The sequence below is a fragment of the Rhea americana genome, unplaced genomic scaffold, assembly GCF_003343005.1.
Source record: "Rhea americana isolate MKP2758 unplaced genomic scaffold, rheAme1 scaffold_404, whole genome shotgun sequence".
Lineage (NCBI taxonomy): Eukaryota > Metazoa > Chordata > Aves > Rheiformes > Rheidae > Rhea > Rhea americana.
The window spans coordinates 240,896-266,087 of record NW_028186540.1 but is presented as its reverse complement, the minus strand read 5'-3'; the positions used below and the strand labels follow the sequence as shown (position 1 = coordinate 266,087).

Genomic DNA, 25,192 nt, shown 5'->3' with positions numbered 1-25,192 from the left:
TAAACAGCCTGTCAAAGAAACACTTAAACTCCTTATGCCTATGTGAACACTGAAACATGTGCTGAAACTTGTGGCAACTTGCCAGCATTTGGTATTGAAGCCTTGTATTGTACTGCCAAGTCAGCTGGAGTTCATTCATTAAGGAGTGTTTAAAGATAGTGATTGTTGTAATATTTGGCAATATTAAGAGATAATTGCTAGTTTAGTTAAGGATATGTGTATTTTCCAAAGACAAAATTATTCTGAATGTTGACTGTATTACCAGTTTCTCAGACTAAAAACTCTTAAATTGGAATAAGAAAAGTTGGATAATTAGATACAAAACTAAAACACATTGTGGAATTCTGGGAGAGCCTGTTAAACTCAAGCTTCTTGAGAGATAAATGTAGATGATATAGAATATTCAAATACAAACAAGCATGTTCTTTTTTAAAGCTGACCTGCTCTATGATCTGTTCTATAGGAGGGGGCACATACTTCGAAGATTCCTGTTTGAATAGATAGGAGCAGTTTTCTTTAAAGGCGTTTACAAATTCTTGGCACTAGATATGAAAAATGTTTTTAAGAAAAAAGGAGGCACTTGTTGACAGGATTATGAGTTGGAAGAATGTGTTTTTACATGAGAGATGGATTTAGGGCTATGATTCACACCTCTGACTAGAGGGAAGGGTCAGTATGTTAAAGAACAGCGTTCCCTATGTTTAGAGGGGGCAAAGGAGGAATTTGGCTTGCTGCTTCTGGAGAATTCTGATTCTTAAGAGGTGAGTGTGTGGAAGTGTGAAGTTTCAGAAGAAATTGGTGTCTCAACTGCATATGTAAAATGACAGTCTATGTAGGGAAATACAGTATTTGCAATGATTTCAGTATGAAAGTGTTTGATCTGTTATTACACAGTCATTGCCTTTTTTTTCTAGATATTATAGGATTGAATCTTTAAGTCTGAGGCGGGGAGGCACTACACCTTTGCCGTGCAATGGTTAATGACGTTTATAGTGTCTTTACGTCTTGTGTCACTGGTTAAGTCTGCATGATGCCATTTTGTCCTAATCTTCACAGTATGTTCATCCTCCTGTGTRGCCCTTAAATGCTTCTTAATTTTGGTGAACAGAAAGGGTTAGCAAACTTGTTTGCGTCTGTGRACGTGATAAAATACCTCACTGCTATTATCCAGTTCAATCTAACTTGTTTTTACTGCCGTTAACATTTTGGTCCAGATCATGCTGCTTTTAGTCTTCTCATAGTGTACTTCATTGCTTTTAATATAACTGTCTTCTCCAAGTCGTTATTCAGAAYGTTCACACAGGCATAGAAGCCTCTGTAGGATTCCACTTACGGTCTTCCAGTTGTCAGTAAAGATGGTCAGTAAAGATGAACAGTATGCTAGTATTGGACACGTTAATCTAGTAGCTATGCAAAGGGATTGTGTAACTGTATGAGATAAGCTGATTAACTTCAGACAGTACATTTCCATAAAGTTTATGCTTGCTATTTCAGACTCTTCTGGGTTTTAGAAACTCAGTGTATGAAACTRTTTCTTGTAGGTCGTAAAGACTTATTGTTGTATCAATTTATAATCACAGAGCAGACATGAAAATTAAATGCCTTGATGTATAATTTCTAAGTCATCCTTTTTTGCTTCCTTTGTTTTACACTTTGGACTTCAGCACTTTTGGCATGTGGGGTTGATGTTATTTTTTGTTTTTGTTTTTTAACTTCTGTCACTCGGATATGAAAAATAAGAATTACTGAACAGGAATGACGAGCACATATATATTTCTTTTTTTTTTCCCTCCCAGGAAAGAAAAAGACTCAGGAGGGTAAAAACAAGGGAAAGAAGGCAACRGATACAAAGCAGAAAAAGACCGATTTGGATTCGACTTCTGCAGATATGAGGGATTCTAAAGAGGGTAAGAGCTCTCAAGTATCTAACCATTCTTCTATCTTTTTAAATTGAAGGAGGACATCTGTCTCATTTAATATRTTAAGCAGAACAGCAAAGTGAACATGTTTGTATCGTATGCCCTACCTGTATTATTAATGTGGATGTCAGAAGTATTTCCTTAAGCACGCAACTCTGACGATATGGAAAAACTGATGTACTGTAAAACTTGGATGTGAATCTAAATTCCGCAGAACATAAAACCAGAGAAAAGTCCTTCTAGAATAACATCTTTGGAACTTAGTTATACAATCATTGCTTTTCTACCCTTCTAGGGAAGAATACCTCCTTATATAGCAATTACCTTTTTTGTTCTGAAGTCTACTTTGAAATATTCCAGTACTCTCGACTGTTTTGCATTTTTTGGTCATAATGTTCATTCCGAAGTTTCTTACTATAATTAAGCAGTTGCCTATGTTTTGCTGAAGTTTCAGCAAATAAATTTGAGTACAGTTTTATTCTCGGTACCAAATCACAATGGTGATAAATCTTGTTTGGGTCATAAATGTTGACTATATTCTGTTAGAGGACAAGGTAGAAGAGTAGTATATTTTGAGTGTTTGTTATAATGGCTCATACTTTTCATACTTTGTTTATTAGGTCATAAGGAGGAAGATGAAAAACCTTCTGTTTCTGCTGTGCTGTCCCTGGAACAAACGGCTGTGATTCAGGAAATGGTAAATCAAGATGTACTTCCAAAGCTGATGATCCCCAGTCCCACCAGTGAGTCACAATTGGTAACTGAAGACACCCAAGGAACAACAATAAGCTGTGGATCGGATGATTTGGAGGATGATGAAGAGGAAGATGATGAAGAGGAGGAAGATGAGGAGGAAATGGAAGATGCCAGTACACCTAAAGAGAATGCAGAAATGCCTTTGATATGTGAAGAAAAGTTAGACTCTATGGAAGAGCAAAAGAGTATGTCAGAAGAATCTCCAGAAAGCTCTCCAAAGAAAAAACTTGTTGTGAAAATTCCAAAAGCAAAAGATGAATCAAATGGTGATGTCCAGGAAACATTTATGTTTCCTTGTCAACATTGTGAGAGGAAATTCACAACAAAGCAAGGACTTGAACGCCACATGCACATCCATATATCAACTGTTAACCATGCTTTCAAATGTCGATATTGTGGGAAAGCTTTTGGTACGCAAATCAACAGGCGAAGACATGAACGGCGTCATGAGGCAGGGCTGAAAAGGAAACCATTTTTAACACTAACGTCATCACAACACCTGGATAATGTTGGTGATAACCAAGTAATTGTGGATGATGGTCTTAAAGATGACTTGAACATTTCCAGTCTTGTGCAAGATTCTGTAGCCTTGGATTCTGAGAAAGTCTCCCAAGAAATTTCCAATGCTGCTTTTGCTGAAGAGAATAAGGAACCCAAAGAATTACATCCATGCAAATACTGCAAAAAGGTTTTTGGAACTCATACCAACATGCGGAGGCATCAGCGTAGGGTTCATGAGCGTCATCTTATTCCCAAAGGTGTCAGAAGAAAAGGATTCTTTCCTGAAGAGCCACAACTTCAAACTGAGCAGGCCCCACCAGTCCAGAGTGTGTACATAGCAAGCACAGAAATAGAAGAGGAAGGTGAAGTGGATGATGTTTATATTATGGATATTTCCAGCAATATCTCTGAAAACTTAAATTATTACATTGATGGTAAAATTCAGTCCAATAGCAGCACTAGTAATTGTGATGTGATTCAGATGGAGTCTAACTCTGCAGACTTGTATGGGCTAAATTGTATAATCAGTCCTGTCACAGTGGAAATTTCCCAAAACTTAAAGGTTACGCAGACACATGGGAATGAACCTCCTAAGGAGCCCTCCAGCAGTGGGAGCAGTGAATCCAAAAAGAGGAGAACAGCTAGCCCTCCTCTTGTACCAAAAATAAAAACTGAAATAGACGCAGAACCTATAACTCCTACTAGTTCTTTAAATTTGCCTCTTAGCATTTCAACAGAGAACTTAACTTTTCATAAAGAAAAAAATATTTATTTGTCATCAAAATTAAAACAACTTCTTCAGACACAGGATACTAAGAAGATAACCCCATCAAGTGAAATCCCTAAACTAGGACCTTCTGTTACATCACCGCCTATTTTGCCTCCAGTATCTAGCAGATTCAAAAGAAGGACCAGCTCTCCTCCCAGCTCTCCACAGCATAGTCCAGTGCTTCGAGACTTTGTTAAATCAGGTGAGGGAAAAACTGTGTGGAATGATAGTGTTCGKAGTTCAAAAATGCCAAAGTTAGAAAGCCACAGCAATTCACCTGTGTGGAGCTTGGCTGGAAGGGAAGAAAGAGAAACTAAGAGCCCTCTTTGCTTTGAAGACTATAAAATATCTAAAGACTGGACAGCAACTCCAACTTTTGGCAATGTGTGCAACCAGCAGCCACTGGATTTATCTAGTGGTGTAAAACAAAGATCCGATGTCAAAAATAAGAATCAGGTTCCCTGGGAATCTGTMTTAGATTTAAGTGTGCACAAGAAGCCTTGCAGTGATGCTGAGATTAGGGAATGTAAAGAAAAYAATTCCATACAGCCAACCTGTAGTGGTGTTAAGAAGAAGAAACCAACCACTTGCATGTTACAAAAGGTTCTGCTGAATGAGTATAACGGAATGGATGCAGCTATGGACAGTGCCTCCTGTGCAAACAGAAGCCCAAGCCCAAGTAAATCATTGGAACCTCAGGCAGAACCTGACACAGATCCCAGTTTATTTGCATCTTCTGTTGACACTGAAACCCTTAGTTCCTCTGTTTCCCCTGTGCCACAGACATCTGTACCTTCAATGTGCCAGCTGCCTCCTTTGTTGACACCAACAAACCCTCCTTCCCCCCCACCCTGCCCACCTGTGTTAACCGTTGCTACATCACCTCCTCCCCTTCTTCCCACGATACCATTAACAATTCCGGATGTCTCTGCCAGTGCCACTAACACGTCATCTTGCCCATCACCACTCTCTAACACTACTGCCCAGTCCCCACTACCCGTTCTTTCACCTACAGTTTCTCCTTCTCCGTCTCCTGTTCCTTCTGTTGAACCTGCTGCCTCACCTGGTCCTCCTACTCTCTCCTCTTCCTCCTCTTCCTCCTCCTCTTCCTCMTTCTCTTCATCATCATCATCATCTCCATCTCCACCTCCTCTTTCAGTGGTTTCTTCTGTTGTTTCCTCTACTGATAATCTTGAAAATAGTTTCCCAATAATAAAGCAGGAAGAAAATGATAATGAACAAAAGGCAAGAGAAGATCCTCAAACTTCAAGTGAATCAGGAATAGTTCAGGAAACATTCAATAAAAGCTTTGTGTGCAATGTTTGTGAATCACCTTTTCTTTCTATTAAAGACCTAACTAAGCATTTATCTGTTCATGCTGAAGAATGGCCCTTCAAATGTGAATTCTGTGTACAGCTTTTTAGGGATAAAACAGACTTGTCAGAACATCGCTTTCTGCTTCATGGAGTAGGAAATATCTTTGTTTGTTCAGTCTGTAAAAAGGAATTTGCTTTTTTGTGCAATTTGCAACAGCATCAGCGAGATCTCCATCCAGACAAAGAATGCACACATCATGAGTTTGAAAGTGGGACTTTGAGACCCCAGAATTTCACTGACCCCAGCAAGGCAAATGTAGAACACATGCAGAGCCTCCGAGAAGATTCTTTAGACCCTTCTAAAGAGGAGGAAGATGAAGATCTAAATGATTCCTCTGAAGAGCTGTATACTACTATAAAAATAATGGCTTCTGGGGTAAAATCTAAAGATCCAGATGTTCGTATGGGTCTCAATCAACACTATCCGAGCTTTAAACCACCTCCTTTTCAGTATCACCATCGTAATCCTATGGGTATTGGAGTTACTGCAACTAATTTCACTACCCACAATATCCCACAGACCTTTACGACTGCCATTCGTTGCACAAAATGTGGAAAAAGTGTGGATAACATGCCTGAGTTACACAAACACATACTGGCATGTGCGTCTGCCAGTGATAAAAAGAGATACACACCCAAAAAAAATCCAGTACCACTGAAACAGACAGTGCAGCCTAAAAATGGCATGGTGGTTATTACTGGCCCTGGAAAGAATGCCTTCAGAAGAATGGGTCAGCCTAAAAGACTTAATTTCAATGTTGAGATAAGCAAAATGTCCTCAAATAAACTAAAAATAAGTGCATTGAAAAAGAAAAACCAGCTTGTCCAGAAAGCTATCTTGCAAAAAAAGAAATCTGCACAGCAGAAGGCAGAATTGAAAAATAATCCATCTGAGTCAGACTCTCACATCTGCCCCTACTGTAGTAGAGAATTTACTTATATTGGAAGTTTGAACAAACATGCATCATATAGCTGCCCCAAAAAGCCCATCTCTCCATCCTCKAAAAAAAATTCATCAAAAAAAATTACCAGTTCTTCATTGCCTGCAAGCACTGAAAAAGGCAACAACCAGCGTAGGCGAACGGCAGATGCAGAAATCAAAATGCAGAGCATGCAGGCTCACTTGGGCAAGACAAGAGCACGAACCTCAGGACCTGCACAAATTCAGCTGCCCTCTGCGTCCTTCAAATCAAAACAAAATGTTAAATTTGTACCTCCAATTCGATCTAAAAAGCCAAATTCATCTTCATCGTTAAGGAACTCTAGTCCTGTAAGAGTGTCCAAAATGACTCATGTTGAAGGGAAAAAATCTAAAGTGGTAGCTAAGAATACTTCTGGAATCTCAGGCAAAGCATCCCGGAAATTGCATGTCAGAATACAAAGGAATAATAAAGCTGTTTTGCCAAGTAAGTCTGCTGTGGCAAGTAAGAAAAAAGCAGACAGGTTCAGTGTAAAATCTAGAGAAAGGATTGGAGGACCTATTACACGAAGCTTACAGCAGGCGGCTAATGCAGAGGCAGCAGAAAACAAAAGAGATGAAAGCAGTACAAAGCAAGAAATAAAAGATTTCAGGTAAGCTTTTAATTTGAAGTTCAAACAAAACAGGAACACTGCTTGCTGCTTTTCCAATTTTCTTGGTCTTTTTCAAGTTTTTCAAATTTAGAATAAAAAGTTGCAGTTTCTACAACATATGGTTAGCAGCTCAATCTTGCTGAGGTATGATGTATATACTTAATGCATTTTGCCACGTTATCAGGAAATAATACATAATTTGTACAGAAAATGTCTTTAAGTATGAATTGAATTGCAAGTGCTGGGAAGAGTATCAGTGCCTGAGTGCAAGTGAACCTTATGTCGTTAAACGTAACGTCCTTGAAAATGACAGCCTTGTATTTGGTATCCAGCAACTGGTTGTCCAAAATAATTCTTGGTTTAGGTTATGGTAATTCATTAAGCTAAAAATAATGATGGCATTTTTACCTGTTTACTAAAATAACTTTGATTTTTAGTCTTTAATAAAAAATATTCTGCGTATTGTATTAAAATCCCCCAAAGTATTTTAAAAAACAAAAACCAAACTATATACAAACTAATTGAGCCAGATCACTAAATACTTACCTCTATATAGGAGCAATAGATGTGTAAGAATGAATGTGCAATTTTGTGAGATGTATTATGCCCTTATGTTTTAGTATAAACAAATTTTATAACTAAAGTGCCACTATATTTCATTTTGAGATAAAGTATTCTTTTAATCRCAGGAAAGGGTAATATTTAAAAGAAAAAAAAAAAGAAAAGAAAATACTCTAAATCTATGTGCCTGAGTCCCATTTAAAGTTATCATGTAGTCTCTCAAATCAATAGAATAGTTTGAAAACTGTTTGGAATTTACATTAGCAGGCTCCTGCTATGTCATTCTTGAAATAGGCATCTGAATTGCCTCAAGAAYTTTCACAAAACTCGCTGGTAATTAAGAGCTGTTTTATTTTTTTCTGATGTTAATCCGTGGCTGTGATTATCACAACAAGATTTATGGTGAAAGGTAGCATATTTTGTCGAAACAGTGGAGGGGGGAGGGAAATGGTAACCTCTTTCAGAGCGAGTGTTCCCTGACTCAATTTGTCAAGAAGCATCAAAATTGAAATTATGTGTGGTTTCTGTGTCTTGCGGTGAAGACCTTTTAGGTTGTAGTTCTGAGGAAATACTTCATATAAAGTAAAGACAACATAGCAGAATCATTTCAAAGAGCTAGAGGGGGACTTGACTTAAAATAGTTAACACTCARATTGGGAAATTTTGAAGGAAAAAGATGTTACTGGAACCTGGAGGCTAATGGCATAGAAAATGCCTTTAAAGAACAAGAAAAGTGAACCATGCCTGTTCTCTCAGGACATCAGTACCTTCATGTTACTTGGTTCTGATCAGTTACTTATGTGCAAATATCTTTTACACAATACCACAAAAGATCAGTAGAGTTTGAAGTCAGAATGACACATTTTTTCCATCTAAATTAAGTATTTGACCTTAAACAAAAAGAGTGCATAAAATTTGTGCATATGGAAGTTGCTTAATAGAATTTGGGATAAATAAAGTTGTACCTAAGGGTAAGATTCCCCTGTTTCAGATACTGTATGTTTACTTAGGCAGCTTGCAGTCTTTACTGGTTTAATGAATAGTTATACTAGAAGGATTTTTGCTTTTTGTGTCAGAAATAATGTTCATAAACAGTTTATCACATTATCTCTTTTATATATCAGGAATGAATAATTGTGGGTTTTTTTGCCTTGATACACTAATTAATGTCATCATAGGCAAACATCATCACAGGCTAACTTTGATTCTATTCTGCATGTTGGTTTTTTCCTAGGTAATCTTGATTCTTACTATTTTTTTCAAGGCCATTTGCTTCACGTAATAGTTGTCTCCAAATTCATTTTTTACCTTTCAGTTTCTGTGCAAACATACTCCGTTCACAAATAGTTTGTTTTGTCATTTATATTCAGTTTTTGTTTTTTATTTTCTAGGAATCTCCTGTAAAAACAAAACAAATAAAAATCCCTTAATGACATGATAGAGCTGTTGCATGCTCAACTTAGGATAAGCACTACGACAATGGATGTGAAATCCACCAAGCTTGCGAAACCAGCTGAAGCTGACTCACAATCATAAAATTGCCTGCAGGCTTCTTGCTAATATTCAGTGCCAGGTGTAGATTTTCTTATTTGGTACCTGACACACATGCTGGGCTACAGGATGATTCAGATTTAAAAAAAAAAAAAAAAAAGGAAAAAAAAAGAAAAAAAATGGTACTATTAAAAAAATGCACACAAAAACATCAAAAGAAACAGAGGAATTAACCAAATCTGCTATTCAACTGAATGCTTAGATTCCTGGGTTTATCCGTACCTTCATGAATGGTGCCCATACCTTCGTGAATGGCGTGCATACAAACAGTTCAGTTGTAAACTTTGCAAAGCCAGTTCCCTGTTTATCCATAGTTGTGTAGATTCAGGGATAAAAAAAATGTTGCTACACTCAAAGTATTTTTGTCATGTATTAATTCTCTTACAGCCTTTCTTTTAAATGAATCAGTAGAGAGGAACTTAGCATGGCAGGATTTCCTTTTCTTCCCATCTTGTCTCACTCTTTGAGTCCTTTAGATGGCCAGCATATAATGGGAAAAAAACGGATTTGGATGTTTTATGAATTTTCCAAGTTCCTATTTATACATTCAAATAAAACTTTATATAGCAATGAAATACCAATACCAATTTCTAAATACAATATATAATGAATGCAGTGTATCTTTTTATTGACAAAAAGGGTAGAACAGGGCTACATACCTGTATATTTTGAAAGTTAAATATATAATTACTCTGAAAGGTCTCACACCTCTATCTAATAACTTAAAACAACAAATTGGTCTGTTCTTAAACAACTTTTATGGAAATATCATTTCTCATGTGTTCATATAGCTTTCAAGACGAATGATGGAGTTGATGGAAAGTGACGAGTTTCATTATATACCTACCCCTTTTATTTTTTGTTCTTGACTTAAAAAGTAATCTACCTCTTAAAATTTGTAGTTTAATACTTGTTTGGTGAATTTGTGCCACTTTAACTTTCACTTTCACTATCATTCCCATTTTGTTACATTTCTGTTATGGGGACTTTATGTTGAAATATTGTATAAAGCATTTGTAGCAAGTTTAAAAAATAAAATATTTAAAATTATTTAAATTGTTTTGGACACTTCAATTGTACTATATGTGATTTACGTTTTACATTAATTTCATTTTGTTTTTGTTTTGGGTTGTTAATCTGGAGCGTGTTCCTGTATTAAAGTTTGCTGTTAGTTATATTGTTTCTTTTATTGAAGAGTGATATAAAGACTATTCTAATGAAAACATTAAAAATTACAATTTGACATACAAATGGGGTTGTCATTGCTTTTGAACATTGTAGCCTTTCTGAAGATACTTTAAATGCAGGTAAGCAAATGAAGAGGGATTTTTCTCCTCCAGCATGTAATACATCATGCAAGTTTATCAGATGTATTAGAGTCTCTGTGGTGTTGCAAGCACTTAATGACCAACTAGATGGGGCTATCATGACATATTTTATATAACTGTAACCAATAAAGTTAACTTTTTTAAAACTTGTGGAAAGCTTGCCTTTTGTACGGAAATCAAATGTATGAGGAAAAATAAAACAATGTACATCTAGAAGGAATTAAGTATGCTTGCATCCTTTAGTTGTCTACACATATACAATTTGACGCGTATTAGTTATTTTTGATTTTTATTGTAGACATAGTTAATTTATCCATTTTAATGGTTAAAATGAAACATAATATTTTTCAAATTTTTGATACCACAACATTCAATTTTTATGTGCTTGATACTTCCAAAGCAGTTTAATTGAAAAACATGTTTTAAGAGCTTTGGATCTGTTCAGAATTTTAGAATGTTGCATTCCAACACCAAATGCCATTCCATCCGTGGCATCCTCCCGCAGTGGAGCTGCGAGCTGCGTCATCTGTCCCCATTGAATGGATTAATGTAACGTCATTAAGACTAACAATATTACAGTAACCCATTTCATAGGTTAGAATATTCACTACTAATCCAGCATGACCAAATAAATATTCTACGTAGTTGTCTATTGAAGTTAGCRCTTTTATTTGAATAAGGTTCTTTGGCGAGAACTGCCTGTTCACTTCTTAATGTGACAAGTTGTTGTTGAAAACATTGTGATCTTCCCTGTAAAAAAGTTGTCCCTGAACTTTAACTGATAGGGAAAATCTGGTGAAATGATGCAGAAATTATGGTACTGCTTGTTTTTGCAGGTACATATACRTTGTGATAAGGTACACTGTAGTTTGGTGTTTCCAATGGTAAAGAATAAATAGTAAGAGATGAATTCTTTTTAAGTTATTGACAGTGGGGCATAATCTTATCCTTGGATAAGTCATTTCACATCTTCCTTAAGTTATTGTCAACTAAAATGCCATGAGCTGTTCGGTCTTAATACTGTATTTTGATCATATTGTCAACATTTATTAGTGATATCTAACAGCAAACTGATCATAAACAAGCCATCTTCCTTCCCTCATTGTCTGATGCTGTGGCACAGTTTCTGTTGCCATCATCTTTACTGTTTATCTTTTCTGTGATAAATTCTGTGCTGCGKCCAGTGATGCTGCCACTTTGACGTTGTTCGCACAAATCGATCTGCAACAGTTCCAAAGTGAGAAGTGCCATATGCTGGGGATCTGTAAGATSTAATCTTCAGGGAAGGAGTATCATTCCTAAATAGGCTGTGCTTCACAGACAGGAGATGTGCAGCTTTTATAGTTACCATTACTACTGCATCTCATTTGCATAATTTAATTTCTATGGCTTTTGTTACTGTCTTTTTATGACTTGAATGCTACAATAATAAAGCTATAATGATGCCTACAAAGCRCTGACATTTCTTGAAATACATCCAAACAGGCAATGAAAACAATTAAAACCTCTCCTGTTTACGGAGACTGTAACTGACCCRTTGGCCACGACCAAATGTGGCATCAGTGTAGTAAAAGCAGTAACACTGGAGTATGTGTGCATATAGATGATCTCATGAATTCTTTACCTTTTTTCCCTACTATCTAATATGCTAGAGGAGTTAGAACCTGCTTCTGTAAGAAAATGCATTGCACTGTGTTCAGTCTAGACATTACAGTACAGTCCAAGTAATGCAGCCAAGTCTCCTGCATGTTGTTTTCYCAGTCCCATGCTTAATGGAAACAGCAATGTTTCTGAGAGTTACTTGTWAATTAATTGATTTATCAATTGATTGAGCATATTTATGGAGCTGTGTTTCATCAGCGTTTTGTATTGCAAGCCTTTTAAGTGTTTTATTTTAAAACTTTAAAAAAACACTCWATTTTAAAGCTTTTATTCAGTACTTATTAGTTTCTGATTATTTTCTTTAGAGGGATGTTACAGAAAACTAGATCCTGGCAATTTTATATGTACATTTTCAATTTAAACTGTGGGAATGAATAGCATTTTCTCACTTACTTTATATCCACTTAAACATTTGTTAGGATCTCTGTCTTAGGGTTACGCTTCTAGCTGATACATGCTTTTTAGCTGATACATTTAAAATTGGTCTGCACATGTAGTTTAAAAAAAACAAATTCCTTTCCACACTTTTTTCATAAATTTCATTTTTTTGAGTATAAGGTTGTTTTTATATTTTCATATTTATAAATGTTCAGATACTATGTAGATGTACAAATATGTAAAAATCTTGCACAATACATTCTTTTTATGRAATCTTTTTGTCCTCTGAGGATCATTTTTGGATGGCAGGGAGCAAAACACTCAAATTTAGCATTATGGTGTATCATGCATTACTCCTGCTACATAGTGGTGAATTTTGCCTAGAAAGGATAACCAAGTGATATTTAAGAGTTAGCCAGTCTAGATGGTTCTGTAAGGTCATACTGAATTTTATGTGCTAATTGTCTGAGTAGCATGAAATCTCTTTTTCAGGAAAGTGTATCCTTATTCAAAGCGTAAGAGTCGCTAAAACGTTAAGTAATTTTACAAGGTTACCATCACTGTTCTTGTTTATCAAAGAAAGCGCTGTTTGGCATATATAGTCTTAGTCACATATTCTTTTTTCTTTTAAACCTAGTGTTAATGTCTATTGGTAGACTCCTCGCCATGAATAATCACAGAGCAGTAATGCAGCATTGCAGTAATTTAAACTTTGCCCTTTTTGTTGTAAGAAAGAAAACCAACGTATTCTCTTCATTCATTTATAATAACATGAAGAATTTTGTGTTGAAAGATAGCTTGGTTGAGTCTTTTTCTGTGCTAATTTCCTTGTGATGTTTTGCTGTACCTAAGTACCATAAGAGTCAGAAAATCCACTAGGCTTGTGCCTTTTATTAGGAGTTATGTCTCCCCTTCTAAAGTAACTAAAGGGGATTGTGCGCACAGCTTTGTTTTTAATCCATGTGCTATAGTATTTTTTGAGATGTCAAGGTGAGAATCTGCTGAATAAGAGATAAACGATGCCCCGAAATGTTTACATTGTGACAAACAGATAAGGATAGTAAAATAGGAAAGGGAAGTATTGTGGTTAGCATGAGAGCTAGAATCCAAGTGTCAAGTATCCTTTCTCCATCCTTAAGAAAAAGGCACGGTAGCATTGTCAAATCATCGGTAGTAGCATCCGAACAGATTGCTGCTGTGCAAAAGCTCATCATCAGGAATTACTGAACTTCAGCTTTTTCAGTAGCGCGGAAGTTAGAATACTAACTTTTTTCACTTGTTTAGATTTATGACTTCATTCCCCAAATGAGGTAAAGGATAGGTTTTGAATCACAAGTGCATGCTGTTGTGGATCTGAACTTTTGTGGTAAGTGAATTATGAAAAAAGGTAAATATTTACATYTATTAAACTGGTAAGGAATTAGAATGGAAATTGGGGGGCTAGTGTGACATTGCATAGTAGAATTGAAAATACTTTTTTTTAGAGTAATACAGAGTATTACACTGAAGCTGATTTTGGGCTATCTGTACAGTATTTAAAAGATTCATACCCATGGAGTATTCTAATAGCAGATTTTGTTCAACCTGTAGCTGCAATTTTCAAAAGCGTTGGATACACAAATCTTACAGAAATTTACTGGAAGCTTTTAAAGCTTCACCTACACAGCCACAATAATTGGAATTAACTTTTCAAATTGCTTCAACTAGGTGAAATGTATGTGTGGATGGTGATTGCAAGATCTTCTGGGCTAAGAGCTAAAGGCTGCCTGAAGGAGATGGCTTAGAAGATATTCGTGAAAAAAGGTGCAAATTCAAATGCTCAAAGGATTTTTTTTAAAAGAATTCAGACTGTATTTGAAAATTCATAGTTTGTTTCCTGTGTATGTATGCAGCGTGATACATACATGCTTTCCGTAGAGTACTTTTGACAGCATACRTTTGAGGAGGAGCATTGAAATACTCATAACACTTTTCAGCTGGACTAAAGGATGCTTGAGCAGGCMCCAAGTTGGATGGAAGTTTTTTCTTAGGAGATGGATTGCTGTTTCATCTTCCTAACATTCAGAGCTAGGGTGGTGTGTGGAACATAGTAAAAGAATCAGTAATAAGTGCTTCAAAATGTTGTTAGGTGCTTATTCTTTGCAAGTCTTTTATGTTTCACAAACCAGATGGTCATCTGAGTCATGTTTTGGATGACGTTACTCCCAGAAACTGCCAAAGGGTTGTGAGAAGCAGCTTTGATTACTCAGTGCGGGATGTTCCACTTTTCAGAATTGTAAGCTCAGCATTCAGCCTATATGGTGCAATGTGGCATTACGTTGTTGGAGGCGTGCCACCTTTCAGCTGAACAGCAAAACTGAGACTTGTTCTACTCGTGACATCTTGCATTGGTTAAAAGAAAAAAAGAAAAAGCAAAGAATAATCTGGTATCTGAACCAGTTTCAGCAGAGCCTGTCTCGGTTCTTTCTGCAATTTAGCCAATGCTACTCAACAAAGTTAAATGTCTACAGTAAAAGTAAATGTGAGCCCTTTCTTAGAAGGCAATGATTCTGTAGGGGACACAGAGCATATGCGCACCTGCTGGGGGGATGAAGGCCTGGCAACAGAAGTGCAACAGGAAGGAGCTGAGCCAGTGTGTTTACGAACTATCCTTGCTGCAGACTGGGGTTGCAGTACAAGCAATGACGGTGCTTCGTTGCTCTTCTTGGAGGGAATTTACTTTGGAAGGGCTCAGGCAGACTGAGCAAACGCACTCTCTTGTGCAGAGCACAGCAGTTAGCCAGTTTCAATATTCTGTCATATTCCAACTGTGACTTGATGGAAAAAGTCATTTAACATTTCAAGTACTGTTTTTTCTACTAAATGTTACAGTGTGAAAGGAGGTAAGAAGAGATATATTTTCTGCTTCCACCGTTGAGCTGCTTTGAAGAGTTGCACACTCAGGCTGCACTGTCACTGTAGTCTGACTGAAGTTGCATTCCCCATTGATTGTTGCAAATGCTTTTTCTCATCAGTGTCTTTTAAATCAAAAGCACATTTTGTTTTGTGGTTTCTTTCTTATGCATATATTGCCTTGTCTAAAGCAAATTATGTAATGAGATGTGCAAAACTGAAGGGTCATACTAGTTTTGCTAAACCATTCCTCTAACCTTCAATAATCTTTTTAGAACTCACTTGGAGGAAAAATCTTGGTATAAAGGTAAATAAAAATCAGTCAGGTATGATATTTTTTTCTCATTCTTTTCCTTGTCTTGAATGTGGTTCATAGATAGAAAGGCTTTTTGTCAAATTATCAGATTAGTTTAGATGGCAATATAGAAGATGTATCTGAGTATGGCTATTTTTAATCCAACGTTCTTCACCTTTTGGCTCTCACAATATTCTGCCCTTCTTTAAAAGGAAAGGGGCAGGAAGATAAATCGCTGAAATTATCCTGTTCATCTAAATTTATAGACCTAGATTAAGATTTTTAAAGTGACGAATAATTTCTTTGAGCTCAATTTGAAATCCCCTCAAGGAGTCCAATTTTTCAAAAGAGCTGAGTGCTGAATCTCTTTAAAGCAACCGCTTCAGGTCACTAGTTACCTTTGAAAATCTTGTCAACTTTAACTAAAATGACATTGTTGCRTTAATTTTAGGTAGGTCTCCAAGTAATGTCTATGCATGGTTTTAGATGATTTTCAGCAGTACTCAATGTTAATTTGATGTTCATCACTGAGGTTAGTAGTGGTCTGAAGCAGGGGAGTAGAATTAAGTCAACAATGAAGAAACTTGAAATCCCACTTCCAGAGCACATATATAGACCAACAAAAGCAATTTTTGAGTTATTGTGAGGGAGCAATGCTACTGTAAAGGTATTATGTCCTGTGAACCGCTGCGGTTAGAGACTGCTGCTATGTACCTTTTTGAAAGTTGAGAATGCCAGGATCTCAATAACAGGTTTTTCCAGCTTAGATTCATGAGAAGCATGACCATAAAATCATATTATTCATGTTATGCTCACTCACGTCATGTGATTGCAAGATAAAATCCTGACATATGACCCAACTTTTTGTCACTTTCAAATAAATACATTTAACTCTCAAAATAGCTGCAGTACAACACATTTAGATGCTTTCGTACTCCTCCATTTTTGTACACAGAGGTAGAACTGTTCTGCAGGAAAAGAGACATTTTCCTCAACAAAATTCCATCATAAACCCTTTTGTCCCTCTAGATCTTCATTTCACTGAAAAAAATACTATTATGGTCCATGTAATTGATGGTTGATGTTTTTCCAAGTCCATGTTTTATGTATTTCTTCTCCCATTAAGCAACATGCTAGTGTAAGAGAGTATATACTAATTAGGTTATCAATATGATGACTGGAAATAGAAAGCTCAGGAGTCTTATTTATCACCATCCTTTGCTTGCCTTCCCCCCACTCCCTGTTCAGCCTGATTTCACAAATTCAGAAATGTAAACATCCTTTGTATCTGTGTACCATACTCTTAACTTTAGGTATCAGTCCACATCAGCTTAAAAGTTGTTTTACTTAAGGATAGTAAACTGTTCTGATAGAATACGTCCCTGACACATCTGTTGTTAGGAGGTGAGTTGGAAGGGGTGTATGCATGTCTGAAACTTTGACCATATGCACGTTGTTTTTGAATTGGAGGTTTAGAAGTGTAAGCCCTGCAACAAAAGCATACTTTAATTGAAGTAAAAATAGGAGCCTAAAATTCCTCGATTTTAAAAAATTACCTCTTCATATTGCATGCTACAACAATTTTGCTCTGTTCATTGAGTCTCTGATGTGACCATATCAAATCACTCTTAAGGCTTTAATCTTGCAAGTAACATGGCTAATTCTTCTGGGACTTTTTTAGTGAAGTAAACTAGCAACTTGGAGGAATGTTGCACAAGTGTGGTAGAAGACAGGATAATTTGCATAGGAAATACTGAATGTATTTTGAGAATGTTTGGAGGAAGGGTGTGTGCTGGAATCTGGTATTTTAACTAGCCTTCTAGTTTACGTGCGCTGTTACTTCCAAGGCTCAGTGGCTCAGAAGGTGTATGGAAGTAGGAGTTTTATTTAGGAAATTGAAACCTTTAAAATACCTGGAGATAATTTGATTTAGGGAATAATAATACGATGTGGTAGGAGCTTTTGCCTTTGTTTCTGGCTCTACATTAAGATTACCAATCTCCTGGTCRACCTCGGCAAATAGACTTCTTTCCCTCTGATTCGCTTCTGCATCTGAAAGATGAGGCTTAGGATGCTGACTTCTGCCACAAAATGCTTTAAGATCTAAGAATGGAAGATCCTAAGAGCTAGGACTTACTGTATTTTTACTGTAGCAACTCATGCCAGATCAGTGATTTCTCTCTCCTGTTTAGGTTGAGTGAGCTTGCATTTTAAGGGAGAGAGCTTTAGGCCCTGGCTACTTGAAAAAAAAAATGCATCATTTGAGTGAAATTACTTTTTAAGCCAGTTTAATTAATATGTTGCAATCTCTGTGTAGACACTCTCAGTTTAAGAAGTGGCATTTAGTTTGGCTTTAATTTATGGTAAAACCTGTATATTTGCCAAAACTGTTTCACCTGATTTGAACTTCATAGTTTGCAGAGAAAACTCAGTGTAGACAAGTCCTTCCTACTACCAAACCTTTGGTTTCTGTGCYATTTTTCTTGCATATTTAGTATCTTTTCTGATGCAATTCCTTTTTTTTTTCTTCTTCTTCTCCCTGCTAGGACTGTTCATCCAGGTTATTGCATAGGGTATGCTGTCTGTCTCCTGTTGTCCGATTCACAGTGAGGACTGTGCTGAACAGTTCAATTAGGCTGGATTGCAGCCCCCTCAACCCTTCCCAAAAAAGTCTTTATTGCCAGGCTGCATCTACACAGAACGTCTAAGAATTCCTCCTGTTTTGGCCATCTACAGTTGCCCCGGCACGATTGATGGCGAAAGCAGGTGCAAAGTGACAGTACTAAAAATAGCAATCTAGATAACTGTTTCTGCATGAGATGGGAGTATTTCAGCTCTCCTTCCCCCTCTGAGATTAGCCAGCCTGGTTTTGCCAACCCAGAGARTTACTCTTAAACATCCAGACTTAGGTGTATTTCTTAAAACAGGCTCTTTCTAAATAGAAGTCTCAGTACGCTTCTGATAAAAAGTCATTTTACTTAAGGATACTAGACCTTGTGATGTAGCCTGAGCAATACCAGTAGAGAGCGAGGCACTGATTTCCTGCCTGCTTCCTTAGAGCAAACTCCACTGCTCTACCTAGTTGGAGAGTAACAGCAGTCAGTTTTTGCCTTAGGGTTTCAATGYGTTCAGTTGGTTCAGTTATTTGAGGCCAGAAGAAAAAGGAGCTAGTAAGACTGTTAAGAATTCAGTTGTAATTTCTGTCTAGACCATCTGAAAAGCAGTCCTCCTTTGCCTTCTTTCTCTAGTCCTCTGTCTCCAAAGAGTAAGCCAATGATCTATTAGCTTTAAAGCTAGAAGAAATTAGCGGAAAAAATCTGTTTAGCACRTTGGTTTTTCAGGGGTTGAGGGAGTGCATTTGAAAATGCAAGTCTGATTTTTCTCAGATATTTTGCCTTTTTATATATTGAAGCTTTTTGATAGTTGGAAATTTTCTACAGAATCTACAGGTTGGCTGATTGCACACAATAACGCGTGAATGTCATTTATTGTATGAAAACTTTCACATATCATAATTCATTTTTTGACATTAATAATTAACTTAAATGGGGATATTCCAAACCAAAAGAAACAGTGGAATTTCTTCCTCTCTTCCGGTAATAGTAAAGACCTGAAGTGAAATGAACTAAACTTATTTTAATATTGTACTGTTTCCCCTGGTGAGAGTCTTTATCTGGGGTGATAAAATCTGGCTCATTTGCTCATTTTTGCTTTCTGATTCTTACATGCTAAGTAGTGCTTGAGTGTTAAATTTGCAAAGGCTGAAGAGTATCATTTACATACAACAGTGACAAAACTTTGGCAGAATATTTTAGCCACAAATCTTAATTTGGRAATGATTAAAGTGTTTATTTTTCAGAAATCTTTGTGCTTTTATTTTTCTGCTGTAATTGATAGTTTTCATGAGAATCTTCCAGGCATTTAGTTCTAATATGTAGTTATACTTTACTGTAAAAGCTGTATGTAAGCACTAATGTTAATTGAAATGTTCTTTAAAGAGCATATATTGAACTCTAAAGATACCCTGAAGAAAAACCTAGCTTTAAAAATTTTTAGGCATATTGTTTTGTAAAAAAAATTACACTTCGGAAGATGTCTTTGGAGGACGTAAGTGGTTGGTTTTGATCAGACACTTGAAGAATTTGCATATAACAAGGTAAGCATACGACTGCAAGTATGGGAGGGGGTGCAGAGGTGTGAGGGAGAGCATGYGTGCGCCTGCACGCGTGCACTGCGTGCAAGCCTGTGCAAAGGGTCGGTGACTGACGGTCCAGACTGCTCAAAATCCTGCATGTGTCTCAAGAGGTGGAGCAATTAAAAGCAGAGAGGGGATTTGATTTTAATTTTTTAACTGAAGAAAATTTAGCTTTGCTGTATGTTTGAACTGAGATTGTRTCTTAAGCCTTGTATTTTCTCCTGCCTTGACTCATGTTTTCAGACTTTTCCTTGGAAACCACATTTCATAGAGATGTATTGCTTTCAAATATAAACTCTCGATTTTTGCTTTTGCTTTCTAAGAAAGTTGAGGTTCTCTGAGTTAGTCTAAAGTTTTTAGTGGAATAGTGCATCATCTGCAATGAAGGCAACATGGCAGTGTTGGCTGTGGCTACCTGTATGCCTCACTGTACAGCCTGCAAGTGCTGTTATGGCAGAAGTGTAGTGCAGACTGAGTCTGGAAAAAATGACCAGGTTTAGTATTATGTTTGTTAAGGTAAAATTTCTTTTTCATAGATACTAATTAAAAAAAAAAAAAAAAAGGTTACGAACTACCAGTACCCCTGACTCTTTTAGTTCTCTACATAGCTCCTGATCTGTTTGTCTCAGTTGGAGGGTTCTCCAACTGGGACACTGTGTGGGAGGCTGGACACTGCTTCCAGTTGAGTCTTTTTACTTCCTATTTAAATAAGTCAATAGGGTAAGTTCAGAGCAATGGAGAAAACCCTCTTGCTTTCGTAAGTGGCTCTCAGTACTTGCAGGATGGAGTGTAGGGCTTTTACTTGTAACGCACTGAAGCCCCTWGGGCATGTCTCTGCTTTTCTTTCTGTACCCTGATGCATGTGTGTGAGTTTCTGCTGCCTCTTTATGCAGTTACAGGCTCCGCATGGCCTCTAGATGTCCCTCCTCCTCTTCGCATAACACCAGCACCAGGCAATGCAAGAAATCCAACTGCACTACAGCCCATTTCTTCAAGGAGTAGACCCTTCTGCATGTCAAACCAAAACAGGTACAGCAATGCAGTCACGTGCTGCTCAAGGAGAATGCGCAGATCTTGTCATGTCTTGTGTTGCTATGGGCAGGGATTGCAAAGCACTTTACAAATRCCATCCAAGAAATCTAGATTTGTGCCTCAGAAAACCAGCAGTGTAGTTGTTCTTGTTGTAACTGGTTGCTGATAAGAAAACAGGTATGAAAGGAGAACAGTGTGCCCTGTGTCATAAATAGGGCCTTTCACTAAGTTGTRTCAAATTCAAGGGACAAATGCTTAAGATCAACCTTGCCTAGTGATGAGCAGTTCTTACATCTTCTGGACCAAAAGGATCTGTCAGGGCAGAGTCAGCTTTTTATGCTCGTGGAAGAYGTAAACAATGTTTTCTTTAATTTGTGAGCTGTTAAGACCTGAGCTCCTCTGGATTTTGTGGGGAGACTAAAGATGGTGCTGAGTTTTGTAAGGATGGAGTTTTATCTCTACCTCAGAGGGAGTGCTATTTGTCTCTGATATTAGTAGCAGTTAAAGTGCTTTGAGATATTTTAGGCTGAGTGCACTAAATGCTGAACAAATAATAACTGCTATAAAAACAAATGCCTAGGAGCTTGTGTTATTGGCTGTTTCAGGTGACTGTCAGGAGCTCAAAGACAAGGATACAGTGCAAAGTGTACTGCCATGATAAAATATAAAAATGTTGGAGTTATGGCACGATAAGCTAGTGTAATGGAGCCATTTAGTTGTGGATAACTGATTATTTTTCTGTGGCTCCCCTGGCTGTTCTATGCAGAGCCCGTGATAGGCTTGTGGGAAACCCAAGCAAAAGCTAAAGCCTGGGCCTTTCTCCGCTGCAGCGCTCACTGAGTGACGTGTCCTGCTTCCAGCTCAGCACCACAGGGCCCTGCTGCCTGGAGATGCCAAGTAGTTACTCTGATTACTTAACCTTAAAGTTAACTCTGATTAAATGCAACTCTGTATGTGTGTTTGCAGGTACTAGAAACTTTTGACTGGAAAAGGTGAGGTGACGTAATCCTCAAGCATTATCCTCTCCTGCTTTTTCTCAGATGAGGTGAGACCAGTTCCTCAGTAGATGAAAGGGACAGCGGTTTCTTCTGCTGGGAGCAGTGGCACGCTTCTGTCATATTGTCCTTCCTTCCAGAGGGAGAGGGAGAGAGCACAGTGCAGGGCTCCTGCCTTCAAGAGAATGATGAACTGTGGATGCTGGTGAGAGGGTGATTTCACAGTCCCCTGCGGCGTGAAGTCCATGCATCAAGAGCCAGTGGAATAGCGTGGAGAAGTGTTCAGACAATTGCAGGCAGATKAACCATGTTCAGAGGGTAATAGATTCGGATGTCTCCCCTCTTTCTAGGAGAACAGAAAGGGGTTTAACATACTATGCAATTAAATTCTGAAAAGACTGTTACGTCATTTTAGTTTCTATTTTACATGCTAACGGGTAAAGAACTGGGCGTCCCACAAAAAGCCACTGAAGAGAGTGGTAGATTTTGCTAAAGTTTCCACATCTCAARTCTGTGGGTACCCTAGTCTCTTGACGTTGTACCATTAGCTTTAAAAGGCATGATGCCATTGCTTTTTTTTTCTTTTTTTTTTTTGAAATACCACCTATTAAGTGATCTCTGTGAAATGCACTGATAGTCCAATTTCGTAAAAGGACAAGGATCCACTTCTTGAAAACCCCCATTACATTTGTTGCCACTCTTGTTGTGGGCAGGATTTAATTACTTTGTAAGAGTATCAGTATGCACATCGCTGTGCAGTATCAAGCAGCGCTTTCCCCTGAATGTGGAGCTTTGTGTTTGTGACCCTCAGTACAAGCATGCCTAGTTTCCATGGTCCTGTAGAGAAGGCATCCATGGAGGTAGCTGGCAGGCAGTAAAGACAAATTGCAGAAACACATAGGAAAGTGCATGCAAGGAGGTCTCCTAAATCTTCCTCCGGAATGGTGACAATCACACRCAGGTGCATCATCTGGCAAGGATGTTCTCCTCCAGGCAGCCGCAAATTTCTCCTCTGGCTTGAAGTGTTCCTTCTGTCAGGACAGGAGTTTACAGGAGCCGTACTAATGTAGCGTCCAAGTATTTTGCAATGGGGCCAAGGAGTAGACGGCCCTGCTTCCCCCTCGTTTCAGTCAAGACGTTTCTCTCCTTGTCTTTGCATCCCACTGGTATGCACGCACGTTAGTTGTGAAAAAGCAAGTGCCCAGTTGATACACCTTTCCRCCACTACCCTAAAAAGGTCAAAACAGGATCAACAGATCTGCACATACACGCATATATATGTTTATATATAACATTATTGCATATATATGCATAAAATTGCTGAAAGCAGTGACTTTTTGTGAAAATCAAAAATTTCAAAATTAATGCAAAAGCTTTAAACAAAAAATACCYTTTTTTTCACCATAAAAATGTTTTAGCTACATGTTGTTTAGCTGGAAAGAAAAGGTCTTGAGAATCTTCTAATATTTAGATAGAGGCTTTTTGGATAACCCCTCTTGGAGGTTTTCTAAGTGCAATTGTGGTATGGGGGAAGGCTGAGATGCGGAAACTAGATGAGCCATAGAAAAGCTACATCCCCTCCCATTTTTGGAAGCGAGGCTTCCAGTTCAGGACTGTGAGACCTCTGAGATGCAGGCTTTGCGGGGACAGTTTGTACTGYTGCTGGCTGCTCTCTAGCTTTCCTAGAGTCTCTAGGATTGATTCCCTTCAGAGTCTTTGCTAGCAATAATTTCCTCTTAAAATATATGATATACTAATGCCAATCCAAGGCTGCAGTTTTTCTCAGCAGCCTAGAGGACTGAGATTGCTGTTATTCRYTCAAGCTAATTGAAAGTGAGTCCCMAATCTGCTAGGCAGCTTGGTGAATCTTGCTCAAATAGCACAGAAAATAGTTTCTTGGCCTTACGTATGTCTCAAAGAAGCAAGCCTGCACCTACAGCTCTGTATCAGTTCTACTGTCTTTAATTTTGCCTGTTATCTTTCCTTTTTTTTTATATACATTTTGTCCTTCTTTTCACCATCTGGTATTAGTATGGTAAACCCTGTTGTTCAGAACAGGAATTATCTTCCTGTGTGTCTGGACAGCACCTAGATCATTGGAAAAATGAATATACAGTGTCAGTAGGAACCAGCTCCAATAAACTGTCCTAAAACACCACTTCAGTATGCCCTGGATTGTGCGAGTGCAGCTTTGTTAGACGTTTTGWCAAGGATCACCCTTACGATATAGTTAATTCTTCACTGGTTATTTGAGGATTGTTGCTGAGGAAGAGCTCTCTCGCCATACAGCCCCAGTCCTCCTTTAAACGATCAGTTCTTCGGAGACCCTCTCAACTTCCAGTAAGTTGAATTAAGTACAAAGTTCCTGGCATGGATGCTGCTGAGTTTAGTGCCTTTAAGGCATACCAATGAGGTTGTTATAATTCACTTTTGTGCAATTTATTTTTGCTGCTTTTTTTAGAGTGGTATTAACCATAGTAACTGACAAACTCAAGGAGAGAAGTGTGTAAATTGTTGTGATATATGAACATTTTTCCCAGAGAAATTCTGGTTTATCACAAGAACCTGTAAATATGTATCTACAATTTTAAAAGCACGTCTTTATGTCCCTGGTTGTAAATGCTCTGTTTTTAAAGTTTTATAATGTATGTTATTCAACCAAGAGATCACTGCACACAGCTTTATATTGTACTGGTCTGTTTRAAGGATCAATTACAGTCTAAGCTGTGGTAGAAAAATATCCACGCCGCTGACAAGAAATAACCTATTATTGCACCAAACTTTTCATCATTTTCCCTTAGCTAACAAATGCAGATTTTTTGGGAGGGTGGGGAAGTTAATTTTTCCTKCAGAAAAAAAGGATCAATTCAAAATGGTGTCATTTCTCTGTAATGATAAGRATATTTTCTTCACAGTAAATTCAGGAAAGTATGCCATTTTTTCACAAAGCAGAATTTCACGGTTTTCCAGCAAATTTTTTACCTCCCCCGTGCCTGCTGATGAAACATGTGAAATTTTGCCCTTGACTAATATGACAAATTCTTGTGAAAATTCAAGGAGAGAGTGGGGAAAAAGCTCAGGTTTTGCATGTAGGAATTTGCGAGGCTGACACTGGTAGCTCTGCAGTGCTCTCACGGCAATGATGATACTGGGAAGTTTATTAGGAGTAAATTGTGTGGCGATGTGGTATTAACAGGTTGGTGCTTGGACTCYGAACATCGCTCGGGAAGACTGGAAGCTCTGTTGTCTGTCTGCCATGTAAAGAAAAAGAACAACAATAAATTAATGTGACAAACTGTATCGTGGAGTACGTTATTTCATCAAAGGAAGCCTTCAAAGTGGTGATCCAGTATGTTGTATTCTGAAATGGCCAAATGATTTGGATTTTGTTTTTTTGTTGTTGTTGTTTT

The 25,192-nt window shown here is 37.6% G+C and overlaps 1 protein-coding gene across 5 annotated transcripts in view; it reads left to right on the top strand.

Annotated features, from left to right (window-relative positions):
* PRDM2 (PR/SET domain 2) overlaps positions 1 to 25,077 on the top strand; it is a 62,629-nt gene extending 37,552 nt beyond the window's left edge. For 2 of the 5 annotated variants that reach the window (XM_085314473.1, XM_085314476.1), the window contains 4 exons: positions 1,797 to 1,907; positions 2,540 to 6,893; positions 20,649 to 20,784; positions 21,754 to 25,077. In XM_085314473.1, the coding sequence (XP_085170599.1) occupies positions 1,797 to 1,907; positions 2,540 to 6,893; positions 20,649 to 20,757 (4,574 nt within the window). In that variant the 3' untranslated portion in view covers positions 20,758 to 20,784; positions 21,754 to 25,077. Of the gene's footprint in view, positions 1 to 1,796; positions 1,908 to 2,539; positions 6,894 to 8,845; positions 10,480 to 20,648; positions 20,785 to 21,753 lie in introns of those variants that run through there. The other 3 variants (XR_014897001.1, XM_085314474.1, XM_085314475.1) reach the window with 3 other exon arrangements.
* The last annotated feature ends 115 nt before the right edge of the window (positions 25,078 to 25,192 follow it).